General features: G+C 33.6%; 1 protein-coding gene and 1 pseudogene across 4 annotated transcripts; both read left to right on the top strand.

The window, feature by feature from the left end:
• Positions 1-5,045: 5,045 nt before the first annotated feature.
• Positions 5,046-7,700, top strand: LOC110912747. Of its 4 annotated transcripts, none has more exons than XM_022157545.2 (4): positions 5,046-5,275; positions 6,549-6,764; positions 6,995-7,237; positions 7,425-7,700. In XM_022157545.2, exons 2-4 carry the CDS (start codon positions 6,560-6,562, stop codon positions 7,463-7,465), a joined length of 489 nt encoding a protein of 162 aa, XP_022013237.1. In that variant the 5' UTR covers positions 5,046-5,275; positions 6,549-6,559; the 3' UTR covers positions 7,466-7,700. The 4 variants fall into 4 exon arrangements, 2 of the variants coding, with proteins under 2 accessions (XP_022013237.1, XP_022013238.1); XR_002578152.2 differs by having other exon boundaries at positions 5,047-5,275; positions 6,884-7,237; XR_002578153.2 differs by lacking the exon at positions 6,549-6,764 and having other exon boundaries at positions 5,047-5,275; positions 6,884-7,237.
• Positions 7,701-8,125: 425 nt separating this feature from the next.
• LOC110914402 lies at positions 8,126-10,115 on the top strand (annotated as a pseudogene).
• Positions 10,116-10,840: the final 725 nt, after the last annotated feature.

Below are 10,840 nucleotides of genomic sequence, written 5' to 3'. Positions count from 1 at the left end.
CTTGTTAGTTATATTGAACATGATATGAAATTGAATTGTTATTTGTATTTTGGATGATTGAAAGCAAGAACTAGGAAGAAAAGTATGAAGGTTACTTGTACATTATGTTTAAAAACTTGGACGCGCGCCAAGTGTTCGATGAAATGACTAAGTGAATTTAGAAGGTGAAATTGTATGCAAGAAAGTGGTAATTAGACATGGAATGTCTTAAAAAGGTGTTTGATAGTAAATTAACATGAGAATTGAGTTTAGACATAGTTCGTTGATAAGTATGGATCATGGTGTAAGTGTAGAATTACGGAGGTTTCTAGTATGGTGTGTACATGAAAACAAGTGATCATGTGATAAATGACTATCTCACCATGAGTGTACCATATGCTTGTTGAAATAATTAACGGAAGCCGAATGTGAAATGTGAATTAATATGGTTGTTCTCATGTATAATATCAAAAGCTAACAAGAACGTGAGTGTAATGAAATGAAAGTATGTGTGAGTAAATGTGTATACGTGTATGATTATGTGATCATGTGGTTGTAAGTACATTTGCATCATAAGCATGAAATGTATATAGTGTCATATGTATAGCCTAATATGATGTCGCGAATATATGAGGTTAAGTCAAATGTTTATACATTAAACCGTTGACTTTTGAAAGTCAACTGCACAAACTGGGCATAGCTAGACTTTTGTCACAAATAGAAGATCTTAGAACGTCATATGATATGTGTTAAATTAATATGCATTTTATGTGTTAACATGATGGGTTGTATGAGTTTGAAAAGATGTGATTTTAGGTGTATGCCTTATGTTTGTTAGACTTGACTATGAAAGTCAAATGCGAGTTATGCATTCGACATGATCATTTATATGTAAAATCATGTACACTAACAAGGATGTGATTGCGGTGACACGAAAGCATTAGGTATCATGTGGAAATGGACTCAAGCAAGAAAGACTAACGGGTCAAGAGGAGACAAGGAAGCGAATGCGAAAACGGACGCTCAAGGTAAGTGAATTCTAACTCACTTATTAGTATGTATAGGGAGTTATTTAATGCTTATAAATGTGAGAAGGTCATGTATGATTAATTAATAAATGGAAATACTAAGGTAGGAATGAGTCTCGGGGCTGAAAGTAGCTAGTTACGTCGGAAATAAAATGGTGGAATCGAACGGGTCAAATAATGGCATGAAGGATCTTTAAGCCTTTTTCTTATAATTCAGCTTTTGATGTGAGATAGGATGGTGAACGAATCCGTAATTAAATTATGGACGCGCAGAAACAAGAATTACACAAAACGGACGCTTAGCTCAAAAGTTATGTAAGTTTCAAGTTGAGTTTTGGTTGAAAACATAGCTGGGCACTTTATGCAGCAGCAAAGGGAAGTATTCTGCCGAAATAGGGCTGTCGCGCTACGCGACAGCAATTCAGTTTCACCGTCGCGCAACGCGACACATGTCGCGCCCCGCGAGAGCCAGTTAGCTGGCAAATCTATTTTTTTCTAGCTCGTTTCAGCAAGAGTGTTCACTCAACAGTTGGAACGTTCACTCGTTAGCAAGATTGTTCACTCAACAGTTGGAACGTTCACTCGTCAGCAAGATTGTTCACTCAACAGTTGGAACGTTCATTCATCAGCAAGAATGTTCACTCAACAATTGAAATGTTCACTCATGAGCAAGAACGTTCACTCAAAGTATGTGTGGGAAAGAAATAAGTTAGGTGATATGTATGTGTATAGATCTACCTACATGTTAGTGACAGAATCCGTAGGTAAGCATGAATAGAAATGAACATGCACGTAAGTTTGTACGTATGAGACTTATTTATATGGATGTTTGTGACTAGGATATGTTAGTAAAATTATATGGGAATGTAAGTGGTATGTAAGAGCTTGTACATATGTATGTGTGCATGTATGAATGTGTGTGTATATGTAGGTGTATATGTTTGTGTACATGTATGATTTATGAATGTATACATGTATGGATGTAATATGTTATGAATGCACGTAGGAATTAGTATACATATATGAATGCGTGATGTTATAAATGTGTGAAGGAATGGTTTCATTATGTTTGGGCATTGATGTTTGCTAATGGTGTGTCTTGAAGTTGAATTGTAATGCAGGTAAAAGAACATCAGGTTCATGAGGTATCGAAGTCGAACTCGGAATGAGAAAATATGAGAGGATAGTTGAATGAATCAAAGTTTATATTGTTGAATGATATTTGATATTAAATTACCTGAGAATAATGTTGTATGATGTTGTTAACGACTAATGGTTAAGTTGTATGTGATAACTGATGTCCACAGGTACTACACGGATTTCTTCTACCACAAACGAAGAGAAGCGGACATAGATTGAGTCAAGAGCATGGATTGTACGGAAAAGAATGGTCACATAGATTTAATTATGTAACGCCTTAAAGTGTTAATCGAAAGTGAATGTTGTATATTTCTTTTAGTTAACGTTTTTCATTCCGTATTTGAGCCTTCATGTAAGAAATGTGTCTAATAGAGAAACAAATTTTTAAGGCTCTTTTTCCGCTGCGTCGTTTTTAAGTTATTACGTGTGAGGGCGTTTCATTTATGAAAATGATTTTTTAAAACAAGTCAGTTAATTGTATTTACGAGCAAACGCTGACGTATTTTCAAAAGATTAAACCCCAGGTAACGAACCCTAAGTATAGGGTGGAATGGATTGGTCAAAGGAAAGCTTAGGAATTTGTAACTCCTCTGCTTAAAGACCTACGATTTCCTTAAGCTCGCTTTTATCCTACTTAGGACGATGTATCAAACACTTATAAGTTTTATTTAATAAATTTGTAAATTTACATTATTACTTTTAATCCTATCTTACGCTGCATAATTGTGTAATTATTATCAATCGTCAGGCATAAACCCACCAATCGAGCCCACCGGAAATCAGGGTGTGACAAAGCATCAAGTCTAACAAATTTTATAAAAAACTTGGTATGAGATTTCCTGGTTTAGATGGCAAGGGTAAATTTGAAAAGGAAAAATCTAGAGTTGAGTGTTATAAATGTCACAAGTTAGGGCACTTTTCTAGAGAATGTAAAAGCTCTACACAAAACCCCCATCTTATGTGACTCACCCTAGTCAAATGAATCATTCTGGTTCAACTATTGTACCACACTTAAACTCACAAAATCCACATCAATACACTACCCAAAATGCTCATTATCCAAACACTCAGGTTACAACTCATTTTGTTCATACCTCTCTGTGTCGATGCCAATTCAGTATGTTTATACACCTGTCCAACATCAATATGCTTAGGCCTTAATGTCACAAGTACCTGCATAAATTGCATCACAAACACTAGCAATTTCCCTAATTGTTGGTTGCCCTGCACCAGATTCAAACCATCAAAGTTTCTTTACTCAAAACTTTGTAATCTGGAGCAGTATGCCTAATGATATTATGGATAACAACCTTGCCATGCTTGTTGTGGTTATCAAGCAACATATAACCATTGATGATAAAATTGCTCTTGAGGAATTCTCTTTAAAAGAAAAACTCATTTACAAGGTACCAAGTAGAACTGTTGGTAAGCCTCAAGAGAACATGTCTCCAAATCTGGCATTGGTCTCTACAAATGAGATACTCAAAAATGGATTCTCTAACTTTGCCTTGTGGTTTGTTGACAGTGGAGGGTCAAGACACATGACTGGTTGTAAGAATCTTCTCTTTCATTTTAGAGCTCATGGAGGAACAAATTTATCATTTGGAAATGACTCTAAAAGAGAAATCTTAGGGTCTGGTAAAGTAAATGTTGGAAAGCTCAAATTTGAAAATGTCAACCTTGTTGATAATTTTAACCTCAGGTAACAATCACTGAACTGAACTCACCACATTAAGAAAGATACAAGGTACATTTCGCGAATCACTTTTCATTATGTTTACGTTTTAGCTATCTTGACGATGGTAGGATAGAATGAACATTGCTAAGAATCATTGTCTTACGGATGTATCTACTTCATTTAAATAAGGTTTATGTCTAAATGTATTCTAACCTACTTGGAGGGCTTTAGCAAAAACGAAAGACAAGTTTACTTTCTAATACTTGTTTTATTCTTACATACATGTATGCTATATTCTAAACTTACTACTTAGTACAGAATACTAGCAACTTTTTGTAACATCCGCCAAAAACGATCTTAGAAAAGTTGGCCCATTTTGAAAACCGAATCCAAACCGTAATAAATATAAATGTGAAATTTTAATATTGTTATGACTTAATTTAACATAAATATATTCAGGTTTAAGATATTAGCCTTAGAATTACTTGGTTGATAGAATATATTTGTTGGATTTTACTCAATGTTGTAAAACAAGGTTTTCGAGGCCGAGTACTCACCGAGTAGTCTCTGCAAGGTAGGCTGTCGAAGCGACTTTGTTCAACTCTGCCTAATTACTTGGAATCGATCAATCGCGGTCAACCTCGGTCAGAATCGGATCTAGTAGGTCAACTCGGGTCGAGTTTGACTTTAAAAAATATAAAACATAATTCCTATGTTTATCACATTAAATAATGAATATCATTTTTAAAGGAATGAATATTAATTTTTGAAATGCTATTTGAACATGTATTTTTTATTTATATTGATATTCACGTATTTTGTTATAAATATTAGTAAATTTATGATATTTGACATATATATAATTTGCCGAAAACTAATTTCTTTATAATTAACTTGTGTGAGTACTCCCTGAGTACTCTCCGCCTAGGCCGAGTACTCTCAACTCCCCGATCGACCGACTAGGGAGCGTCTAGCGAGTTTTGCAACCATGATTTTCCTAGAACTAATAGTCACAAAAAATTGTTATATATATACAAAAATTATGTTATTGTTACTTAATAATATATTTCATCAAGAAACTCATATTTAATCACCAATAAACTTATGGATATAATTAGTTAATATTTGTATATGTATTTATTTGGCATTATGGAGAAACTTAATTTTCATCATAAAAGTGTCCATTACACCTCTAATAACCTAACATACTCAAAACTTAATTCCTTATTACCTCCATTAAAATTTATGATGAACACCAAAAGAATTAATCTAATTTTCTGTCATTAGCTTATTAACTTGATTCTAAACAAAACCTCTATTCATTTCACAGTTTTCCCCACTTCTAAATTCTTTTATCAGCCTCTCTAAAAATCGCGAATTCAAGTAAAGATCAAGGCTAAGGCTCAAGACTTCATCTCTCGGTTTCTCCCTCATTTCTTAACGAAATCCGGTAATTCTTGATTCCATTTTGTTTAATTTTAGTGCTCTACAAAACCTTTCTATCCATTTCTGTGATAGAAGTGTATACGAATCCGAAATTAATTTCTTGATAAATTAGGGTTCTTGAATATCATAATTTGGGGATTTGACTTTAGAGACTTGTTTTGATGAAATTGAAATTATATTACTATTCATTATCATCTTAGAGTAGTTAGTGTAATTTTTGAAAATTTATGGATACCATATGGATTATTTATGAATTTGACATATTATATTACAAAGGAAAATCATAGTAAAATATTAGTTCGTCAAAATAATATATCACAAACAGTATTTCTTTTTCTATAGAAAATAAAGGAGTTATAGAATTTTTATAACATAATCTTAATTAATGGTAACTTATTTTGTAATAAAAGGATTAAACAAATTATAAAACCTAATTAATTCTTGGGAAATTGGCCTGTAATAATCCCACCTAAACCTTATTGGTCATTAATAATCCCACCTCAAAATATTCCCCCCCACCAGTCCCACCTTTCACATATTTTTCCTACAATGGTCCCCCGTTAAAAAAAACTTAACGGAGTTAAGCTTTTTTCCAAATTACAAACAGATTTTTTAGGCTATAATGACGATACGAGTCCATTGATGTAAAACTTGTCTCGAAACGGTGCTCCAAACAATGAAAACAACGCTTCAATTCGGGTGTTTAAATTTCCAATTAACCAAAATCAAGTCACTTGGAGCACCATTTCGAAGTAAGTTTTACATCAATGGACTTGTATCATCATTCTGATAAAAAGCCCTAAAAAATCTGTTTGTAATTTGGAAAAAAAATCCGTTAAGTTTTTTTAACGGGGGACCATTGTAGGAAAAATAGGTGAAAGGTGGGACTGGTGGGGGGAATATTCTGAGGTAGGATTATTAATGGCCAATAAGGTCTAGATGGGATTATTATAGGCCAATTCCCCTTAATTCTTTTTACAAATTTAATCATTTAGATAGACAAACAACTTAGTTATAATCGTCTATTTTATAAATCTATTGGATGAACTATTGACAATTTGACTTAATTGTTGACCCGAAACTATTTTTCTAACATGATAAAGGTATAGAGTAGGAGGATTTGAAGTTGAAGACACCTAGGATGTGCCTTAGTAATAAAATGGATATTTGTTCATAACTAATTTTCTTTTGGATATTGTATATCTTTTTGTTGAACATTCTTATGATTATGTGTGATAATTTAATTTGGTGACTTTAAATATTTAAACTTATAATAGTGTCATAAGCTATGGACAATCATCATGACTCGTACCATATCCGTTGCGGGTCGGGGTATGACACTTTAAATGTTATGCAACATTGGAAAAGATACACGTACATAGAGGATGGATTTATGTTTTGTGTTCAAAGTGCACCAAACAACTATATCCAGAGGAGGATGGATCTCTTAACTATGTGTGTAAAGATGACAATGATGTGCAACCAAAATTCATGTGAGTATCATTAGCCTTTTAAATAACTTACATGTAACTAGGTGAACAAGCAATTAGTTGTTTTTGTGCTTAAAAAAACAGTGTATTACTAGATTATGTATCTTATTGTCTAAAAATAGGTTATGTGTCAACGCACTCATCAGCGACTATACCGACACAAAAGAGGTCACATTCTAAAATAATGTTGGCCAGCAGTCTTTAACACATGATGATGAAGCAAGGGTTTACAGATTCAAAGAAACTCCCAGACCAAATAACGCTCATGGAAGGCAAGGAAAAAATGATGCATCTGTTTGTGAGGAAGGATCAGTATGTGGTGACAAGGGTTGTAGAAGAGGCGGCAACAGGTTCATGTGATACACCAACAAACACTATCGGTAAGAGTGCACATTCGACAACAACGGTGATCAAGCCTCCATCAACACCCAATCCAAAAGCAAGCATGCCAAAAAGGACAGTAACAGACTCACCAGGTAAGAATGCTTTTTGGTTAGGTTCATTGTGTATTACAAAAGGTTCCCGAAATCTAGGGAAGAATCCTGACATGTGTACTGCGTGTTTGGTATATAGGTTTTGTGTATGTTGATATACGCCAACGGAACACGTAGCACATGTGCTACAACAATGTCGATGCTTACTCTGATTCTCTTTTCCTTGCAGGTGGCAGCCATGATGCTAAGAAAGGTCCCACACAGCTGTGAAGCTAACCAAAATATACTTTTGTGAAGTGAAATGTTCACAAGACTTGTTGGTTGAACATCAAAAGGACAATTAATTTTGTAAAAAATTTATAACTTTTGGTTGTACAATATGTACCTACAAAGCTGTAAACAGACACGTAACATGGTTCATGTCGTTATGTAACAACCCTGCATCGCGAGGAGGCCCAAACCTTTGTTTAAGGCATTGTTGGTTGTACTCTTTGCTTTCTTCGTTTCCTTAATTTGTTATTTATATTGTGTTACGTTTTGTATGAAAGTGTCATGTACTACAAACTAAGAAAACGTAGCAACAAAAAGGGAAGTTTGCATTAAGCGTGTATGCGACACAACTTACATGGAAAATTTATTTATATTACATGTTTTGTTCTAATATATTGCATAAAAACATATAAGCTGACCAAAAAACATATACAACACCGTCAAAAATGGGTTGGTTGATAGATATTCTAATGTATATAAAAGCGACATTTATTGCAACCACAAAATTGTTTAATGTATATATATATAGGTGTATTATTCGTATACAAAAACTTATAAATTAGCATGATCAATTCCAGTTAACTTGTACAAAGGTTCACTTTGAATTTCTATAAATCCCCAATTACAAAATTGACATCAAAAATCTTGTGAGTTGTGATCATGACCACTCTCTCTGAAGTCTATAGAAATGACCCTATGGCCGATCATCATATCACCCCCGTCGACTTTGACATGTTAGACGAAGTCCCGGAATCTCATTCATGGACTCAATTTGGCGAACCCCTTACCAAGATTCAAACCCATCATCTTAAAGAATCATCGATTCCGGTTATTGATCTCGCTAGTCCCGGTGCCAGGAGTCTTATAGGTCAAGCGTGTGAAACACTGGGCATGTTTCAAGTCATTAACCATGGGGTACCCTCTGAGTTGATCAAAAAGGTCGAGTCTGAGTCACAAAGGCTTTTTGCTCTACCAACTCATGAAAAATGCAAGGTTTTAAGGTCAGCTGATGGAGCTACCGGGTATGGTTCGGCTCGAATATCACCTTTCTTTGATAAATGTATGTGGCATGAAGGTTCACCATCATGGGTTCTTGTGTTGATGATGCTAAGGTTCTTTGGCCACATGATTATCAAGGATTTTGGTAAGTTTGCGTTCTTGTAGATTTAGTCCAACAATTCTATATTAAAATTACATTCTGAAAATTGATATTTTTGGTGTTTGGCCAAAGTTTAACATGCAAATTCATGCAAGTGACGTATAGATCATTAAACTTATCATATGGTCAATCGGTGCCATAAATTACAACTACATATGTTAGTTGCCATGCTTTTCAATGGTTTAAAACTCTCTAATATGCAAAATCGAATTAAGAATCACTAAATAAAAAAAAATTAACTGTTATAAAATGGCTATTACCAACCAAAGTGTGTCATCGAAAAGATCTGACAACTGTCGAAAAATATGTTTTTGTCAACTTTTTTGAACGCTATAAACAGTCTAAAATGGTGGTTAATTTTGTTTAAAATATTGAAGTAAAGCTATAATGGTCGCAAGCTTTGTAAAGAAAATTTAAAATTAAATTGGTCACAACTTTAGTTAAGGAATAATTAAAATATAAAATTTATACAATTTAAATTTGTCTTATATTTTATAAGGAAAATTAACGAAAAAATAATATTATATTGAGTTTTAAATGTAGAATCAAAATTATATGTATGTAATTTGTTCATTGTTGTGAATAAGTTAATGAACTTTTTTTCGAATTTTAAATACATATAAAGACGGATTTTAACAAACTCAATTACATATAATTAGATTCTTTTAACATATAAAGCAAATAGATCAAAAATATATTTTTTCACATACCCGACATTGTATATAATATCAAATGCCAAGTATATAACATCAACATTGGTAAGATTTTATACCAAATTGTAACCTAACACCGAATATTGCATTCAATATTTTATGATCATTCTTTGACTCGTATTTTGTACATTATTTACATAACTAATGTATTTTTTAATTCCTTCATGAATATCATTCTAGCGACACAATGGATGCTTACCAAAATCAAATGAAAGTACTTAGTCACAACCTCTTGCTTATAATCCTTGAGACATTAGATGTTACACAAGAAGAACTTAATTGGGCTATTTCAACTCACGACGCTCAAGCTGTACTTCAACTTAACTCATACCCATCTTGCCCTAACCCTAGCCAAGCCATCGGTCTTGCACCACACACAGACTCCCTCCTTCTAACCCTTCTCAACCAAAGTGGAGTAAGCGGGTTAGAGATTTTTGTTGAAGGGTTAGGGTGGAGTCAGGTGCAACCCATTGAGGATGCATTTGTGGTGAATGTAGGTGATCTCTTGCATATATTTTCTAATGCAAAGTTTCCGGTTCTAACTCATCGAGCCATGGTGAATCAATCAAAGCATCGGATATCAGTTGCTTACTTTCATGGACCTCCAGTTGAGTCTAAGGTTGCTCCTTCGTCTAAGTTTCAGAAGCCTTGTTTTAAATCTTTGACCGTGAAAGAGTACTTAATCTTGAAAGCTAAGCAGTTCTCTAATGCCTTGTCACTAATTAGGAAATAAATGTCTTGTTTCGTTTGAAGTATGAAGGGTTTTAATATGTTTAATATGTTGTACCTGTGGTTTGTTTGTAATAAATTTGTTATGAAATGAAAGAGAAAGTTATTAGAGAAATAAATACTTTATTATATTTCAAATTCAGTTCATGACATAAACGCAAACGCATAAGAATTCAGTGTCTTAATTTATATTTTTTAAGACGTGAACAAATTATTTTATACACTCTTTATATAGAGAGAGAAAGAGGGTGAGAGATAGTGTTTTTGAGTTTTTTTTTTTTACCATGTATGCTTTCTTCTTTATGCATAATTAGGGTTTGAAATTTATAATATGCATAATTTACAAATGAACATGCGTAATTAAGTCGTGTACCCTCGCACGCTAAGGAGCTATTGCACATCTAACCTACCTCTAGGCCTTCAATTGAACGCGGTGGCACAACACTAATTAACTTTACATAATTGCGCACGTTATTGCATAATTACGCACGTTATAATCATAATTACGCACATTATAATCCATAATTATGCACGTTATAATGCATAATTAAGCATATGTTGGGTTAAACCATAATTATGCACTTTATAATGCATAATTGCGAACATTATAAAAAATCAAAACCCACATGCCAACAAACATGAAAATCACGCATGTTAAACTCAAAATTACGCATGGGTTGTTTCAGCCCTAATTACGCATGATATATGCATAATTACGCAAGTTACATGCATAATTACGAACATTATCGGGTGGTCGTGTACGGTTAAGAGACT

This window comes from Helianthus annuus, chromosome 15 (assembly GCF_002127325.2).
Source record: "Helianthus annuus cultivar XRQ/B chromosome 15, HanXRQr2.0-SUNRISE, whole genome shotgun sequence".
In the NCBI taxonomy this organism is placed as follows: Eukaryota; Viridiplantae; Streptophyta; class Magnoliopsida; order Asterales; family Asteraceae; genus Helianthus; species Helianthus annuus.
The sequence above is the reverse complement of the archived record's forward strand: the minus strand, read 5'-3'. Positions and strand labels throughout refer to the sequence as shown.